General features: G+C 38.0%; 1 protein-coding gene across 1 annotated transcript in view; it reads left to right on the top strand.

Moving 5' to 3' along the window:
* Positions 1 to 20,319, top strand: part of OSBPL11 (oxysterol binding protein like 11) — a 98,932-nt gene that overhangs the window by 15,696 nt on the left and 62,917 nt on the right. The window contains exon 2 of the mRNA XM_005675048.3: positions 14,046 to 14,114. Within this exon, the coding sequence (XP_005675105.1) occupies positions 14,046 to 14,114 (69 nt within the window). The remainder of the gene's footprint in view (positions 1 to 14,045; positions 14,115 to 20,319) is intronic.

Here is a 20,319-nt window from a genome sequence, read left to right as displayed (position 1 = left end):
AGCCATTTTGCTTTTTTGCATTTCTTTTCCATGGGGATGGTCTTGATCCCTGTTTCCTGTACAATGTCACGAACATTAGTCAGTGGGAAAGTCGAAACTTGATCATGTATCCCTTTCAGGTGTGCATTCCATAGTATATATTACCTCACACTTAAGCTTTAGAAACTTAATTTTGAACATAAAGGTATTGAAAATCTTACTAGTAATTTCTGAAAGTCCTGTTCATAAGTAAAGTCTAAGTGGGAGTTAACATTGGTTGCAGCCTCTTTAGAGAGCAGATTGACAATATATAAAAATTAAAAATGCATATACATTTCAGGGAACAAATTTGAGTCAGTTGAAGTGAGGTGGATGAACCTAGAGCTTGTATACAGAGTGTAGTAAGTCAGAAAAAGAAAAACAAATATTGTATATTAATGCATGTGTATAGAATCTAGAAAAATGATACTGATAAACCTATTTGCAGAGGATGGAACGAAGCTGAGAGAGTAGCATTTATGTAAATACACTACCATGTCTAAAATAGATAGGTAGTGGGAAATTGCTGTATGACACAGGGAGCCTAGCCTGGCGCTCTGTGATGACCTAGGTGGATGGGAGGGAGGTTCAGGAGGAAGGGGATATATGTGTACATATAGCTGATTTACATCGTTGTACAGCAGAAACCAGTACAACATTGTAAAGCAGTTATCCTCCAATTAAAAATAAATTTTAAAAATGCATATCTTTTTCGCCTAGGAATTTCACTTTTAACAAATGTATACAAAGATGTGTATAACTTAGTTGGTTATAGTATTGTTTGTAATAATAAAAGCCTGGAAGCAAATGTCCATCACTAGGAGGATTAGTTAAATATATAGTAATACTGCTGTGCAGTGGGTTTCTATGCAGATGCTAAGAATGAATTAAATCCATATGTGTCAAAATGAAATCATCCCTAAGAAAATTGTGAAAAAAGCAAGGTACAGTGTATGTAGTAGCAACCATTTAAAAAAAATTAGTGAGTGCACACGCACACTTGTAGGTACATAGACTGTCTCTTGAAAAGATGATAAAAAGTTGAGGGAAGTGCTTATCTCTGAGGAGGGAAACTGTTGGTGGAAGACAAGGTTGGAAAGAGATTTTTCACTGTAAATGTATGTAGTTAGGGAACAGTTATTAGGAAAAAATTCTTTATGGGTCGCTCATACTTCTGCTTCCCTTGTGCATTGAGGTACTGACTCTCCTTTGCTCTTTACTGTTTTTTTTTTTTTTTTCAAAAAATATTTGTATAGCAAAAAGTCTTAGAGGATAGAGATAATATCTCTCTCCTGAGCAAAAGTCAGGTTTGTTTACTGTCCAGTATAATAAAGATGATGTCTCCTTGCCATGGAGGTCACATAGACTTACTGTTCTTAAAAGATTTGGGTTCCCTCCACTCAAGGTTCCTTGTCTGTACTGCAGCCTACCACATATGCAGGCATCTCCTGCCCTCTGCATTGCCCCATGTGACTGGGCTGATAATCTACTGGTATTGCTGTGACTACTGAAGTCTTTGGTCTCTGACATAGGAGTTTAATGTATTCTGCCAGCATCCAGGAAACTGTGGCAAGCTAATTTGTTGGCTTGCAAATAGGGTGAAAGTGGAAACAGTGGCAGATTTGATTTTCTTGGGCTCCAAAATCACTGCAGACAGTGACTGCAGCCATGAAATTGAAAGACACTTACTTCTAGGAAGAAAAACTACGACAAACCTAGATAGCGTATTAAAAAGCAGAGACATCACTTTGCTGACAAAGATCCGTATAGTCAAAGCGATGGTTTTTCCAGTACGGATGTGAGAGTTGGACCATAAAGAAGGCTGAGCACCAAAGAATTGATGCTTTCAAATTGTGGTGACTGAAAAAGAGAAAGTCCGTTATACTACACGGAGATCAAATCTGTCAATCCTAAAGGGAATCAATCTTGAATATTCATGAGAAGGACTGTTGCTGAAGCTAAACTTCCAAACTTTGGCCTCCTGATGCGAAGAGCCGACTCATTGGAAAAGACCCTGATGCTGGGAAAGATAGAAGGCAAAAGAAGAAGAATATGACAGAGGATGAGGTGAGGTGGTTGGATGGCATCACCAACTCAATGGACATGAGTTTGAGCAAACTCTGGGAGGCAGTGAAGGACAGGGAAGCCTGGGGCACTGCAGTCCATAGGGTTGCAGAGTTGGACACATTTGAGTGACTGAACAACAACAAAATAGGATGATGTCTCAGACCCTTCATAGTTCTTGACAAGATACCTAGTGGACAAAAAAATTATTTTTTTCAAATAAAAGAAGTGGGAGACTCAGAGCCTTTTAGATCCCATCATTCTGACCTGAAAATGTCAGTCTAACAGGGTAAGACAGATCTAGAGAGCTGATCTAGAAAATCAGCCCTTTGTCTGCAGAGGAATTGACTCCTTTGAGTGAGAGAAAACCAATATTTCCTGGGCATTCACCATATTGAACTGCGCTTCAAATATATTTGGATTGAAATATGTCTTCTTCATTCCTCATTATAAATCTGAAGTTAGGTTTTTTTAATTCACATTTACAGATAAAGACACAGTACCGGATGTGTTACTTGCCTAAGGTCACACTGGGATTCAAACTTGTGTTTGTCTGGGTTAAGCTCCTGCTCTTCACCTTATAATAAACAACTTCCTTTCTGTAAGTGTTAGAGTTGACTTTCTACTTTTTCATGTATAAATTTCCTCTTTCCCATCTTCAAATGGCTAGTTATCTGCATGAGGGATTTAGTTGTCTGTAACTATAGGATTATATATTGAATTTTTCTTTCTGTTTCCAGTCTGTGTAGGCAAATGTTTTGCAGCTGTGTTTCTCAAACTTCCTTTATGAAAGCTCTCTTAATTGTGTAAGACAGTCAGTGCAGTTTGTGATTTAAAGGAGCCAATGGCTGATGTAACTTTATGATCTTCAAAATTCATGAGGATTTATATTCTACCCTGTAATATATCTGACTGCAGCCATGAAATTAAAAGATGCTTACTCCTTGGAAAAAAAGTTATGACCAACCTAGATAGCATATTGAACAGTAAAGACATTACTTTGCCAACAGAGGTCCATCTAGTCAAGGCTATGGTTTTTCCAGTGGTCATGTATGGATGTGAGAGTTGGACTGTGAGGAAAGCTGAGCGCCGAAGAATTGATGCTTTTGAACTGTGGTGTTGGAGAAGACTCTTCAGAGTCCCTTGGACTGCAAGGAGATCCAACCAATCCATTCTGAAGGAGATGAGCCCTGGGATTTCTTTGGAAGGAATGATGCTAAAGCTGAAACTCCAGTACTTTGGCCAACTCATGCGAAGAGTTGACTCATTGGAAGAGACTCTGATGCTGGGAGGGATTGGGGGCAGGAGGAGAAGGAGATGACAGAGGATGAGATGGCTGGATGGCATCACCGACTCGATGGACGTGAGTTTGAGTGAACTCCGGGAGTTGGTGATGGACAGGGAGGACTGGTGTGCTGCGATTCATGGGGTCGCAAAGAGTTGGACATGACTAAGTGACTGAACTGAACTGAATATGTTACTGGGTTTTTCAGAGATGAATACATAACATCATGAGTTCAGGACCAGTTGAGAGGACATAAGGATCAGATAGGATGCAGTCAAATTATCAGGGTTTTTTTAATTGTAAAATATACATATATAAAATTTATTACTTTAACCATTTGTAAGTATTTATAAGTTCAGTGGCCTTAAATATATTCACATTGTTATGCAGCCATCTCCACTATTCATTCCAGAATTTTTTATCATCCCAAACTAAAACTCTATAACTATTAAATAACTTCTTATATCAGCCCCCACCCCAACCACTGTTCTACCTTCTGTCTCTGATTTTGACAAATCTACGTACCTCATGTAAGTGGAATCATAAAATACTTGTCATTTTGTGATTAGCTTATTTCATTTAGCAGTGTCCTCAAGATTTATCCATGTTGTACCATGTGTCAGAATTTCCTTCTTTTTCTTTGAAGGCTGAATAAATATTCCATGTGTATATATATATATATGTACACACACACAGTACATTTTATTTATCCATTCATCTGTTGTGGATACCTGAGTTGTTTCTGCCTTAAAAATTTTTTTTTAATTGGAGTATTGTTGATTTACAATGTTGTGTTTAATTTTTGCTCTACAGCAAAGTGACTCAGATATATATTTTTTCTTTTTCATATTCTTTTCCATTATGGTTTATCACAGGATATTAAATGTAGTTTCTGGTGCTAGACAGTAGGACTTGTTTATCCATCCTATGTATAATAGTTTGCATCTGCTGATCCCAAATGCCCAGTCCTTCCTCCCCCACCCCTATTCCCCCTTGGCAATCACAAGTCTGTTCTCTATATTTGTGGGTCTGTTTTTGTTTCATAGATATGTTCATTTGTGTTGTATTTTAGAGTCCACATATAAGTGGTATCATATGGTATTTGTCTTTCTCTTTCTGCCTTAACTTCACTTTGGGCGAACCTAGAGGTCCATGCATATTGCTGCAAATGGCATTATTTCACTCTTTTTAATGGCTGAGCAATATTTCATTTCTGTGTGTGTATGGAAAAAGCAAGAGAGTTCCAGAAAAACATCTATTTCTGCTTTATTGACTATGCCAAAGTCTTTCACTGTGTGGATCACAATAAACTGTGGAAAATTCTGAAAGAGATGGGAATACCAGACCACCTGACCTGCCTCTTGAGAAACCTATATGCAGGCCAGGAAGCAACAGTTCGAACTGGACATGGAACAACAGACTGGTTCCAGATAGGAAAAGCAGTACGTCAAGGCTGTATATTGTCAACCTGCTTATTTAACTTCTATGCAGAGTACATCATGAGAAACGCTGGGCTGGAAGAAGCACAAGCTGGAATCAAGATTGCCGGGAGAAAATATCAATCACCTCAGATATGCAGATGACACCACCCTTATGGCAGAAAGTGAAGAGGAACTAAAAAGCCTCTTGATGAAAATGAAACAGGAGAGTGAAAAAGTTGACGTAAAGCTCAACATTCAGAAAACGAAGATCATGGCATCCGGTCCCATCACTTCATGGGAAATAGATGGGGAAACAGTGGAAACAGTGTCAGACTTTATTTTTTGGGCTCCAAAATCGCTGTAGATGGTGACTGCAGCCATGAAATTAAAAGTCGATTACTCCTTGGAAGGAAAGTTATGACCAACCTAGATAGCATATTCAAAAGCAGAGACATTACTTTGCCCAAAAAGGTACGTCTAGTCAAGGCTATGCTTTTTCCTGTGGTCATGTATGGATGTGAGAGTTGGACTGTGAAGAAGGCTGAGCGCCGAAGAATTGATGCTTCTGAACTGTGGTGTTGGAGAAGACTCTTGAGAGTCCCTTGGACTGCAAGGAGATCCAACCAGTCCATTCTGAAGGAGATGAGCCCTGGGATTTCTTTGGAAGGACTGACGCTAAAGCTGAAACTCCAATACTTTGGCCAACTCATGTGAAGAGTTAACTCATTGGAAAACACTCTGATGCTGGGAGGGATTGGGGTCAGAAGGAGAAGGGGACGACAGAGAATGAGATGGCTGGATGGCATCACTGACTCGATGGACGAGAGTCTGAGTGAACTCTGGGAGATGGTGATGGACAGGGAGGCCTGGCGTGCTGCAATTCATGGGGTCGCAAAGAGTTGGACAGGACTGAACGACTGAACTGAACTGAACTGATGTATGTGTGTGTACCACATCTTCATCCATTCATCTGTCAGTGGACATTTTGGTTGTTTCTATGTCTTGTCTATTGTAAATAGTGCTGCTATGAATGTAGGGGTGCATGTATCTTATTTTGTTTTTTTTATAATAAGTTTTAACATACTGGAGAACAATTACTGAATAATTTTAAAATAAGTAAATGTTATTAATGTCAGCTTAAAATAAAATTTTGAGTAACATTTATCTGTCATTGGATAATTCTCTAATAATTAGCATCTTTTCATGTGCCTGTTGGCCATCTATATGTTGTCTTTGGAGAAATGTCTGTTTAGGTCATCTGCCCATTTTTTGCTTGGGTTGTTTGTTTGTTTGTTCTTGTTATTGAATTGTAGAAGCTGTTTGTTTTGGAAATTAAGCCCTTGTTGGTTGCATCATTTGCAAATATTTTCTCCCACTCTGTAGGCTGTCTTTTCAGTTTGTTTATCGTTTCCTTTGCTGTGCAAAAGCTTGTAAATTTGATTAGGTCCCATTTGTGTGATTTTGGTTTTATTCCTTGGGAGACTGACCTAAGAAAATAGTGGTACTGTTTATGTCAGAATGTTTTGCCTATGTTCTTTCTGGGAGTTTTATGGTGTCTTATCTTATATTTAAGTCTTTAAATCATTTTGAGTTTATTTTTGTGTATGATGTGAGGGAATATTCTGGCTTCACTGATTTACATGGGACTGTCCAGAGTTATTTCTGCCTTTTGGCTGTTGTGAATAATGTTGCTATAAATATTTGTGTGCAAATGTCTGTTGGAGTTCTTGCTTTTATTCTTTTGTGTATCCACCCAGAAGTGAAATTGCTGAATATAGTAATTCTATATTTAACTTCTTGAGAAACGATTATACTGTTCTCCACAGTGGCTGCACCATTTTGTAGTCCCACCAGCAATGCACAAGTGTTCTAATTTCTCTACATTCTTAACAACACTTGTTATTTTCTGTTTTGCTTGGTTTTATTTATTTATATTTTTGGCTGCATCACACAACATGTGGGACCTTAGATCCCTGACCAGGAATCAAACCCCTGCTCCCTGCAGTGGAAGCGCAGAGTCTCAACCACTGGACCATGAGAGAAGCCCCTTGGTTTTGTTTTTGATGGGTAAGGGCCGCTCTGGTGGTGCAGTGGTAGAGAATCCGCCTGCCAGTGCAGGAGGCACAGGACACTTAGCTTGGATCCCTGGATCGGCAAGATCCCCTGGAGCAGGAAATTGCAACCCACTGCAGTATTCTTGCCTGGAGAATCCCATGGACAGAGGAGCCTGGTGGTTTATAGTCTGTGTGGTCTCAGAAGTGTCAGACACGGCTGAGCACTTACACACACACACGCATGCACACATTCACCTCGTTACAAGCAGCTTAGAATATTCAGGTCCTATCTCTGTCAGAGCAAATGAGAATATGTTCTCTGGGTAGATAGTCTAGGATACAAAGAAGAGCGCCCAGAAGGAGTGAGCTATTCATGCCTAGCTATGGAAGAGTGAAGGGAAAGGGGAAGGCTGGGAGAGGAAGACAGGAGCTCTCTGGTGAAGTCATCCTCATGAAAATATGTGAACGGGGAGCAAGTTTCTTAACATTTATGTGAGTTTTAACATTAAAAATGCTTTAATTTCTTACAGTCAAATAAGCTTGCTCTAGAAATATAGCCTGTTTTACCCTGTTCTCCTAACCACCTAGCCCAGTTTTGGGTACGTGTAACCTAATTTGAGAATTAAAGGCTTATAGGAACATAGTTTTACATCCCCAAAAAGCAATGCCATATTGGAAAGTTTTAAAAAACTTCATCCATACCTCTATTAATAAGTATAAATAGCTCTGTGTCTGGACCATCCCACCTACTCAGTATGATTGAATGTTTTAAAATGTTTTACTTGATTATAAAAATAATGTATGAAAATTGAAAAATGTGAAACAGTAAAGGAAGCAAATTAAATCAACCATAATTCTTCTGTCCAGTGATAACCACAGTTATAATTTTGTGTACTTCTGTTGTAAAATATACGTACAGCATATATGCCTGTGCATATACTTTACACACTATATAAAATTCTGTAACCTGCAATTTTAGGCTCTTGATAAGTGTTTCCCCATGTTAAAAACTCATAAACATTTTATTTATTTATTTATTTCTATTTTACCTTATAGTACTGTGTTGGTTTTGCCATACATTGACATGAATCCGCCATGGGTGTACATGAGTTCCCAATCCTGAATCCCCCTCCCACCTCTCTTCCCATATCATCTCTCTGGGTTATCCCAGTGCACCAGCCCCAAGCATCCTGTATCCGGTATCGAACCTAGACTGGCGATTCATTTCTTACATGATAGTATACATGTTTAAATGCCTAACTCATAAATATTTTAACTGGTGAATACTGTTCTATATTAGTTATTCATTTTCTTAATTTCATTTGTTTAGTTTGTTTTTCTTTCTTTCCTTTTCACTTCCTTTTTTTCTAATTTTTATTTTTTACTATTGTACATAGTGCTACAGTGGACATATTTGCATATTATGTTTGTCTACATTTCTGTTGTCTGTCAGGATGCCTAGAAGTGAAATTCTTAGGCCAAGGAGCATTAACATTTTTAAGACTCTTTAGCAGAAAGGCGAGAGTCTCCCTTGACATGTATACTTTTTGGTATAGATTAAGATAGTTGCAATTAGAATTTGTTTTATCTGGGATTTATTTCAGTATACAGGCTGTGAATTTAAATTTTTTATTTTCTTTTTGCAAGTTTCTCAGTTGTCTTGTGCTTTTATAGGAAAATTTTGCTTTTATCTTCTCATTGCTTAATTCATTCAACAGAGATGTAGTGAACACCTGTTTATATCCCAGACTATGCACTGGGTGCTGCAAGGGCTGCTAGGATGAGTAAGAAGCAGTGCTGCTCTGTGGAATATCTTTACAGCAGAAGGAGGTACATGTGTTGCAATCATTCCCATCTGTTGTCAGTGGCTTTTTCCTCAACTAAGAAGGTGGCTCCCTCCGTTCATGCTATTTATATTATCAAGGGATTGAACCAAAGCTCAGCCTTTTTGGAGGACAGTTTTTGCCTAGTAGAAAGTAGGAATATTGAACTGTGTCTGACTGGCACTTTCTTCACTGCAGCTTGCATAAATTTCTGCCTATAATTAAGTGTCCTAAGGTACCTGATGCTAGTTCCTCTACCTGGGCTTTGGAGCCCACCTCTCCCTCATTTCCATCTCTCTTCTGAGTTGTGAGCCTTTTCTCTTTACTGTACCCTACCCATCAGGCACTTTGAACTATCCCTGCCTTAAGCCCACATTGCCTTAACCACTTTTCTTTCTCCCAGTCTTTCTTCAGTTCATTGCCAGCTAGCTCTGCCTTCATCATTACATTGAATTATTATCTCTTGGTTGTTAAATTTTTTTTTTTTTTTTTTTTTTTGGTCATGTGTCGTGGCTTATGGGATCCTAGTCCCCTTATCAGGGATTGAACCCAGGCCCGCACAAGAGAAAGCACTGATTCCCAACCGCTGGACCACCAGTGGATTCCCTTGGTTGTTGAATCTAATAGAAATTTCTCAATCTTCATTTTCCGTTACTCCTCAAATAGTATTAACATTCTTGACCAAAAACTTACTTGAAATTCTCCTGGTTTTTGTCTCACTATTCAGCCACTTCTTATCTCCTCTCTGTATTCCCCTTGCCTATAAAACTTTTCTCTAGGGTTCTCTCTTAGAATCTGTCCCTTCTCTTGTCATTAAAAAAATTATTTATTTTTAACTGAAGGATGATTACAATATTGTGTTGGTTTCTGCCATACTTCAACATGAATCAGCCATAGGTATATATATCTCCCCTCTCTCCTGAGCCTCCCTTCCACCTACTACCCCTTGTCATTTTGTATAATTCCTAGGAGATTTACCCTCATGGTTTCAAATACCAGTTATATGCTTATGTGCTGATTACCACCAAAATCTGTGTGTTCAATCCAAATCATACTACCTTATTGGGTATCTCCTTGTGTTATGTCTCACAGGTCCCTTAAAATCACCATGGTAATTTGGAACAAATCCAAAACTTCTGTTATGATCCCCAGTTCAGTGAAGGTGTTCATATCTACACAGTTGTGCCAGCTGGAAATCTGGGTTTTTGCCTTTGTCCCTTCTGTCTTACTCTTACTCTCACTCTCATTCCACATCTGATAAGTCCTGTCACTTCAGCCTAATCACCATTGAATCCTATGTCTTTGTTTAATGAATACTGTATCTTTAACAAGCTATCCTTTTCATTTGTATGACAGCTAAAAACAGAGTTGCTGTGGGTCATTGTCTTTTTCTTCAAGAAGATGTTTTTCTTATATTTGGTAATGAATTTGGGATGGAGAGGTATAACCTTCTTTATTTCCCTATCCTTTTCAGTGGATTTTCAGAGTGCTTTATATTTAGAAGGTACTGAACAATTGTGTTGAACTGAAATAAAAGGATTTGAAACTGTTTAAAAAGTAGCTTAATTGAGAAGCTTCTACATGTTTTCCTTAGTCTTCCCTGGTGGCTCAGAGGATAAAGTGTCTGCCTGCAATGCAGGAGACCCGGGTTCGATCCCTGGGTTGAGAAGATCCCCTGGAGAAGGAGATGGCAACCCACTCCAGTACTCTTGCCTGGAGAATCCCATGGACAGAGGAGCCTGGCGGGCTACAGTCCACGGGGTTGCGAAGAGTCGGACACAACTGAGCGAGTTCACTTTCACATGTTTTCCTTAAGTCTGATGAAGAAGAATTAAAAAATGTGTGTTATAATAATGGAGAATTAGAAATTGAAACAGTCATTATTAAGCTACTTGGGAGGTGACAAACAGCAAATTAAATAGAATAATGCTGCTTGACAGTTCAGTTCATCAGCTGTGTTTAGAGATTATCAGCTTCTGGCTTGATTTCGATAAAATGTTAACAAGATCAGAATGTACCCAGTTTGAGTGGTGGAGTTGCTGAAGGACAGAAGAAATTACCTTTTTTATTGCTTATTTTTCAGTGTGTTAATCTTTTGAACCATCGTCTCTACTTCATAGGAAAAATATTAGTATGCTATAATCAAATATGTGGTATATTCCCACTTTAACAACTAGGTTTTATTCATATTAACAGGTAAATCTTAAGTTACATTCACATATTTTAATTGGGAGCAAACCATGAGTGTTAGAGGTACTACATAACTCAATTACAAGGAAGTGGAAGAAAGAGTGAACAAAGGACGTTCACTCACAGAGGTTTTTATATGGGCCACCAGATGGCACAGTGGTTCCACATCAGCTGGTTGCACTGCTGAGAGAAGGGGAAGGATGAGAGGGACAGTGTCACCAGCTGTTCAGGGATGGGATGTTCTTAAGTCGGTTCTTTGTAACCTCAGATGTCTGTTTTCTGTGGTAAAAGCAGGCCAGCAGCTTAAATTGCATGTTTGAATTTGTTTCTTTTGAAGTTGGCTTTATGCTACTATCAAATGAACCATGTCAGTATCCCTATTGTGATTTTTGTGAGAAGGTTAACTTTTTAGATACAAGAATCAAAAATACTAAAAAACATTAAAAATTGAACATAAAACATTACTATGCAGTATGAAGATAAACTTTCGTTGTTTAGTGAACAATGCTACTGAAATTATACTCTAAAAAATTCATTGATATTCATTAAATGACTAATACAAATAACTTATGACCCAAATAAGGAATACCTTTAATAATATGAGGGACCGAACAAAGGTAAGGAACATGAGCCCTCATTGCTTTGAAATGAAGAGTTTTGTTTTTCTTAGTTGTTGATAGTTTATTTGAAGTTTTAAGACAGATTTTCTGCACAGTTCATATATCCATTTGAAGAATATAGGTAGTCCTAGAACCAGAGGAAGTGAACTATAATTGAATTGTAATGTTTTTATTACATACTAATAGCTATGAAATGATTCTTATTTAGTAGTGAAAGCTTGGTGTAGAGAACCTAGATTAAAGTGGAAAATAAAAAATGGTGAATTATGGACTATCTGGGTACTTTAGGGAAATATTTAATTCTGGTTGTGTGACACCTTAGTCCTCTTGTGGGTTGATACAGGGTGTAATTAAATAAATATTGAGGTTATAAAGCCACAAGAATAAGCAAAGAATAAGGTTTTTAAAAATTTGGATATAATTGTCATATAACATTACTTTTAGGTGTTCGGTGATTTTTTTATATGTTACAAAATGATCACAAGTCTAGTTAGCATCTATCACTACACAGTTACACTTTTTTTTCCTTGTGATGGGAACTTTAAGATCTATACTTAGCAACTTTCAAACGCACAATATAGTATTACTAATTATAGTCACCATGCTATAAATAACATCCCTAGGACTTACTTATTTTATAACTTCAAGTTTGTGTCTTTTGATCACTTTCACCCATTTTGTTCATCTGTCACTTCTGGCAGCCACTAATCTCTTCTATCTATGAGTTTGGGTTTTTTTTTGTTTTTGTTTTTGTTTTTGGTGGTGGGGCATAACTAGATTCCATATACAAGTGAAGGAATAAGTCTTGAGGATGAGGACTATTCAAGACAGTTAAGCTATATGTGAAATATCAAAAACAGACAAGGAACTTTTTGTGAAATTATTTTGGGGCAGAGTCCAGGGACATTGGGACTCCTGTAGCCCCAGAAAGCTGTTTGAAGCCTGGGAAAAATTTGAGAGCCAGACTAGAGGAGTATCTCTCTGACTTTTCAAGTACCAGTGTAACTGAAAGAAGTACCTTTGTTGTGACCTAAGGGTGCTAATAGATTGAATTTCGGAGAAGAATCCTTTCTCTAGATATGGGCTTTAGAAAACACTGAAATGAGAATTCAAATGGTACTGTCAGTTTTAACATGACAGAGTATATATATAATTATCATAACTTTTGGTTGGCATTTTACCTTCTTGAAATTACTGACCTTATAAAACCAAAAGGGCTTGAGCAATTTCATTTAATGTTAGTGAAAAAACAGTGTTTTTTGCTAATCTTGGATTGGAAGAAAAATATAGAAAAAAAAATTTTTTGAACTGGGATCAGTTCTTTACTTTCAGATTTGATCTTTATTTCCAAGCACTCTGAAGAAATGAAGTTAGAAAGGCACCCAACACTGAGTTTATTCCTGAGGCATCCTTCCATTTGATCTCCAATAATAACAACACTTAGACTCTTATGGTCATTTTGTTGTGTGTTTACACAGGAGAGTGTTTTTATCTTCATCTCTTTTCATTTGTCATTCAGATCAGTCTACATCTTTTAAAAATTCTGTTCTGTTGATTGTGTCAGCTCTCTCTTGATTTTACTTTTGATGTCCATGTTTTAAAGGTTGTCAGTTGTCTGATACTTTCCATTTCCTAAATGGTGGTTAGCTGAACTTTTACCAAATAAGTTCTGCAATTCAGTGATAGTAGAGAAAATAAATGTTTAATATTAGTTGCATTTTATAGTGTAAAGTTAAAACTTTAGAGGATTTTAAAAGGAATTCTTAATGTAAATTATAAAATAAAAAATGAAGCCTTTATGTCAAAAAGATATATCAATGTAGTTGTAGCTTTGATATCTTTTCATGAGTATAGGGAACCTTAAAATATTGGAAAAGAAGTAGTGAGATCCACATTTTCTATGAACCACTATAACAGAATATATCTATTAAATAGAAAAGGGGGGGCAGAAGTAAAGGAACTCAGTAGTAGTAAGGCTAATGATACAGGTTCCAAATAAATCTTTCCAGTGGCAAGATTTGCATTGAGCACTTTGCCTCATGCCTGTCTGGGATCGGGGAGTGGGAGTGACGTGTCACAGACATTGAAAACAGGATCTTCATTTTGGAAGCCCAAAGATTCAGAGACATAATGTGTCCCACCAGAGTGAGGAAGCACTATTCAGCCTAGAGATTTTTTTTTTAGTTTATTCTGGAACCATAAAACTGGGTTGTCTTTGTTTAGTATTGAATTAGGTTATTAAATGCTTTTATTTATATTTATAGTATATTTGTTTCATATTTATGTAATTTTACACTTATGATTTTATGTTTGAAATACCCAATAATTTATGGGTGATTACACTTTCTTTGAAGAATTCTGATAAAATACATAGTCTTATGGATATGAAATATGGGGGATTAAATAAATAGCTGTATTTGTTAACCTATGAATTTTACTTCTGAAGTAAGTTTCAGACGTTTATAGAAAAAAGTATGTCTCTACAGCTGTTTTTTCAACTGTACAGGTAACTTCCTGGAATTTCTTCTAATTTTCACTGATTTTGGCACTTTCTGATCTTTTTGAAACAGTGACCACATGGAAAATGTGTATGGCTACCTAATGAAGTACACCAACCTTGTCACTGGGTGGCAGTACAGGTAAGTGTGATTATTCTGTCACTTCTTTCTCTCCCAAGAGAACAGAAATGGGCATGATGATTTTATAATCTGATGTTACATGACTGGGAAACATGTTAGAGAGAGATTTACCATGTTTTCTAGAAATCTGATGACTTTCTTTTTCTATTTTTAGGGGGTAAGAGGAGTTAACATTGTCCAAATTGTAGCCTCCAAATACGTCAGAAGTTACTGTTAAGATTAGTATCATTTATCAATTCGCCTTGGGCTTCTTATGTGTACTTCCAGTGGTTAGGCTTTTAGGGTGGTTTAGAGACAGCAAAGAGATTTGTGTTAGGTGCCTGTTGAGGGTTCTTGCTTCTTTTAGCTGTTGAGGATTCTTAAACTCTTCTGGGACCTTGAAAAGTTTAAATAACCAGCCTGAGGTCACAAAGCAGTCAAGAAGTAGCACAGCCAACTATCTTAAATACTTTGTGGAATTGATATTTGTGGGGCAGGGGACTAAACTTTTATTCTTTTATTGTGGTAAAACATAACAAAATTTACCATTTTAAACATTTTTGGTATGCAGTTCAGTGTTGTTAAATACATTCACATTTTTGTGCAACCATCACCCCCATTCATCTCAGAACTCTTTGCATCTTCTCAGACTAAAAGTGTACCCATTAAACAATAATTTCACATTTTCCTCTCCCCCTGAGTCCTTAAGCAACCACTCTTCTACTCTCTGTCTCTATGAATTTGACTGCTCTAGGTACCTTATATAAGTGGAATCATATAATATTTGTCCTTTTGTGATTGGCTTATTTCATTCAGTGTAATGTTCTCAAAAGTTCATCCATGTAGTGTGTGTCAGAATTCTCTACCTTTTGAGGGCTGAAAAACAGTTCCTTGTAAGTATATACCACATTTTGTTTATCCAGTTATCAATCAGTGGACATTTGGGTTGCTTCCATCTTTTGGCTGTTGTGAATAATGCTGCTGTGAGTGTTGGTGTACACAATATCAGAGTCACTGCTCTCATTCTTGTGTGTGTATACCCTGAAGTAAAATTTCTGAATCACATTGTAATTCTGTGTTTAATTTTTTGGGGAATCTCCATACTGTTGTCCATAGCAGCTGCACAGATTTACATTCCCACCAGCAGTGTACAAGGATTCCAGTTTCTCTACATCTTCTCAACACTTACTTTCTGTTGTGTCTATGTGTGTGTGTATAATAGCCATCTTAATGGGTATTGACTGTTATCTCATTGTGGTTTTTTAAAACTATTTTAAAAAGTGATAAAGCTAGAATCTGAACCCAAATAGTTCTGAGTTAAAGTTGGTATTTTCATTATAAATACTGCTTCTTATTCATATGTCATTTGGAGATCTCTGATTTTGGTTATGGTGGAATAATAAGGTGATTCTGCCTTTCTACCTTAAACAATTAGAAAGTGGTACATAGTGTATGAGGGAATGTTTTTCAGAATTCAAAAAATAGTTGAAGCATTGTAATGAACATGTGATTGCTTAAAAGAGAAGGCAGTTTGGGATATGTTTAATTTGAAGTAACAGTAGGGCTTTCACATAAGAGTGATATGCTAGAAGTTGGAGGTCATATGAGAGGTCAAAGCTGCATATGAAATTATAGAAGACAGTCATTCCTGTTAAAGTGAAAAGGGTAGTTCTCTGAGGTTCTCACCCTTTATTTTTTTTAAGAAAGAACAAAGTCAGGGGAGCCTTTTCATTTTGTATTTTCTCACCTTAGTTTTTATGTAATTTTTGAAAGCTTATATATTTAAATGAAATATAAAATATTTTAAAAAATTTTTATGTCACTTTGCTTTTAGCACCTTTTTTTGTTCTCTTTTTAAAAAGGGAAATAAGTTAACTTTTCTCCCCATGACATTCAACAAATTCATTCATGTTATATTATTGAATATTACTGAGAAAATCTCAGAAGTGGAACGGAGTAGGAAAGCTCCAAAGTATACCCAAGCATATAATATTTAGTATATGTTAAACATGGCATTTCAAGTCAGTGGTGACTTGAGGCCATGGGAAGAATGGGCATGTTTGTATCCTTGTGTGTGGGAGCATACTAAAAAGATCCATTGGCCGCTGCTTGCCCAGAAAGTTAGCTAAGAGATCCAAGCAAAGTTCTAGCATAGGGAAGGGCACTGTTTCTGCCCTGGTGATTCTTCTAGCTGTCCTAGTGGGCCAGTTTAGCAGCAAAGGAAGTGTGGGAATGAAGACAACCCATCCCCATTTGCCACTGAGAACACAAACTTTTATCCATTTGTCCCATCAGAGAGGTCTCAGGTTGTCAACTGGTTTACTGCAAGCTCGTTTTCCCTTTTCTACCAGACTGCCTGGAGGCTTGTGGCACAGCAGCGATATCCTTGGCTCCCAGCATGAATTGCAAATTGAATGATAAAAGAGGAACAGAAAGGTTCAGTTCAGTTCAGTCGCTCAGTTGTGTCTGACTCTTTGCGACCCCATGAACCGCAGACGCCAGGCCTCCCTGTCCATCACCAACTCCCGGAGTTTACTCAAACTCATGTCCATTGAGTCGGTGATGCCATCCAGCCATCTCATCATCTGTCGTCCCCTTCTCCTGCTACCCTCAATCTTTCCCAACGTCAGGGTCTTTTCAAATGAGTCAGCTCTTCGCATCAGGTGGCCCAAATACTGGAATTTCAGCTTTAACATTAGTCCTTCCAGTGAACACCCAGGAATGATAGGATGGACTGGTTGGATCTCTTTGCAGTCCAAGGGACTCTCAAGCATCTTCTCCAACACCACAATTCAAAAGCATCAATTCTTCTGCGCTCAGCCCTCTTTATAGTCCAACTCTCACATCTGTACGTGACCACTGAAAAAACCATAGCCTTGACTAGACGGACCTTTGTTGGCAAAGTAATGGCTCTGCTTTTTAATGTGCTGTCTAGGTTGGTCATAACTTTCCTTCCAAGAGTAAGTGTCTTTTAATTTCATGGCTGCAATCACCATCTGCAGTGATTTTGGAGCCCCCCAGAATAAAGTCAGCCACTGTTTCGGCATCTCTTTGCCTTGAAGTGATGGGGCTGGATGCCATGATATTAGTTTTCTGAATGTTGAGCTTTAATCCAGCTTTTCCACTCTCCTCTTTCACTTTCATCACAAGCTCTTTAGTTCTTCACTTTCTGCCATAAGGGTGATGTCATCTGCATATCTGAGGTGATTAATATTTCTCCTGGCAATCTTGATTCCAGCTTGTGCTTCATCAGCGTTTGTTATGATGTACTCTGCATATAAGTTAAATAAGCAGGGTGACAATATACAGCCTTGACATACCCCATTTCCTATTTGGAACCAGTCTGTTGTTCCATGTCTAGTTCTAACTGTTGCTTCCTGACATGCATACGGGTTTCTCAAGAGGCAGGTCAGGTGGTCTGGTATTCCCATCTCTTTCAGAATTTTCCACAGTTTATGGTGATCCACACAGTCAAAGGCTTTGGGATAGTCAGTAAAGCAGAAATAGATGTTTTTCTGGAACTCTCTTGCATTTTTGATGGTCCAGCTGCTGCTGCTAAGTCGCTTCAGTCATGTCCGACTCTGTGAGACCCCATAGACGGCAGCCCACCAGGCTCCCCCATCCCTGGGATTCTCCAGGCAAGAATACTTGAGTGGATTGCCATTTCCTTCTCTAATGCATGAAAGTGGAAAGTGAAAGTGAAGTCGCTCAGTCGTGTCCGACTCTTAGCAACCCCATGGACTGCAGCATACCAGGCTCCTCTGTCCATGGGATTTTCCAGGCAAGAGTACTGGAGGAGGGTGCCATTGCCTTCTCCCAATGGTCCAGTGGATGTTGACAATTTGATCTCTGGTTCCTCTGCCTTTTATACAACCAGCTTGAACATTTGGAAGTTCATGGTTCATGTATTGCTGAAGCCGGGCTTGGAGAATTTTGAGCATTGCTGTACTAGCATGTGAGATGAGTGCAATTGTGCAGTAGTTTGAGCATTCTTTGGGATTGGAATGAAAACTGACCTTTTCCAGTCTGGTGGCCACTGCTGAGTTTTCCAAATTTGCTGACATATTGAGTGCAGCACTTTCACAGCATCATCTTTTGGGATTTGAAATAGCTCAACTGGAATTCCATCACCTCCACTAGCTTTGTTTGTAGTGATGCTTCCTAAGGCCCACTTGACTTCCCATTACAGGATGTCTGGCTTTAGGTGAGTGATCACATCATCGTGATTATCTGGCTCGTGAAGATCTTTTTTGTATAGTTCTGTATATTCGTGCCACCTCTTCTTAATATCTTCTGCTTCTGTTAGGTCCATACCATTTCTGTCCTTTATTGAGCCCATCTTTGCATGAAATGTTCCCTTGGTATCTCTGATTTTCTTGAAGAGATCTCTAGTCTTTCTCATTCTGCTGTTTTCCTCTATTTCTTTGCATTGATCACTGAGGAAGGCTTTCGTATCTCTCCTTGTGATTCTTTGGAACTCTATATTAAAATGGGTGTATCTTTCCTTTTCTCCTTTGTTTTTCATTTCTCTTCTTTTCACAGCTATTTGTAAGGCCTCCTCAGGCAGCCATTTTGCTTTTTTGCATTTCTTTTTCTTGGGGATGGTTTTGATCCCTCTCTCCTGTACAATGTCACGAGCCTCCGTCCATAGTTCATCAGGCACTCTGTCGATCAGATCTAGTCCCTTAAATCTATTTCTCACTTCCACTGTATAATCATAAGGGATTTGATTTAGGTCATGACTGAATGGTCTAGTGGTTTCCCCCGCTTTTTTCAATTTAAGTCTGAATTTGGCAATAAGGAGTTCATGATCTGAGCCACAGTCAGCTCCTGGTCTTGTTTTTGTTGACTGTATGGAGCTTCTCCATCTTTGGCTGCAAAGAATATAATCAGTCTGATTTTGGTGTCGATGATAACCGAATCATCATTATCTGGTGATGTCCATATGTAGAGTATTCTCTTGTGTTGTTGCAAGAGGGTGTTTGCTATGACTGGTGCGTTCTCTTGGCAAAACTCTATTATCCTTTGCCCTTCTTCATTCTGTACTCCAAGGCCAAATTTGCCTATTACTCCAGGTATTTCTTGACTTCCTACTTTTGCATTCCAGTCCCCTTTAATGAAAAGGACATCTTTTTTGGGTGTTAGTTCTAAAAGTTCTTACAGGTCTTCATAGAACCTTTCAACTTCAGCTTCTTCAGCGATTCTGGTCGGGGCATAGACTTGGATTACCGTGCTATGGAATGGTTTGCTTTGGAAATGAAGAGAGATCATTCTGTCGTTTTTGAGATTGCATCCAAGTACTGCATTTTGGACTTTTTTGTTTAGTATGAGGGCTACTCCATTTCTCTAAGGGATTCCTGCCCACTGTAGTATATATAATGGTCATCTGAGTTAAATTCACCCATTCCAGTCCTTAGTCACTGATTTCTAGAATGTCAGTGTTCACTCTTGACATCTCCTGTTTGACCACTTCCAATTTGCCTTGATTCATGGAACTAAATTCTAGGTTCCTATGCAATATTGCTCTTTACAGCATCAGATCTTGCTTTTATCACCAGTCACATCCACAACTGGGTGTTGTTTTTGCTTTGGCTCCTTCAGTCTTTCTGGAGGATTAGTCATTTTCTCAAACTTGCAGTATTTATTATTTTGAAATTGCACAAAATAAATAATTATTTAATTTTTCTTTTTAACAATGTGGTGACTTTTCAGCATATAAAGAAAGATGCTGAATCTTAAGCCTTTTTTTCTGTTTCTTTAGCTTCTAGGTTAGACCAGCTTGCTAAGAATACTATAATCAAGAGTCTAGTCCCCTTCTGGGCAAAATAGCTCTCAGTTTCCTTACTATGTGTATTGTCTCTCCATCTCCAATCTGCACATCTTGTACATCTCCAGAGAAAGAGTGAAGGAAGAACATTTGGGTTAATTCGTGTCTTTCATCATACACGAATTGTATGTGCATTATTGGTGCCACTGGGTCCATAGCATCATCTTGGTATTAGGTAATCAGTTATTGACTCAATTCTGTCATTTTACCAGTTCCTCCTCGGTATTACTTTTGTATATCTAGGTGCGTGCTTCCCATGTTGTAGATTTGTGGTAATGTTTTTGGAATAAGAAATACATGTTCCCAGTAACTTGAGATTTCTAACATTGTTCTCTAAATTTTCTTTGAATTGACTTGACCAGTCTTTTTTCTTTGTTTGGAATAATTGGGCTTATTGCT

The sequence above is a fragment of the Capra hircus genome, chromosome 1 (genome assembly GCF_001704415.2).
Source record: "Capra hircus breed San Clemente chromosome 1, ASM170441v1, whole genome shotgun sequence".
Classification (NCBI taxonomy): Eukaryota; Metazoa; Chordata; class Mammalia; order Artiodactyla; family Bovidae; genus Capra; species Capra hircus.
This window is presented reverse-complemented; position numbering and strand designations above follow the sequence as displayed.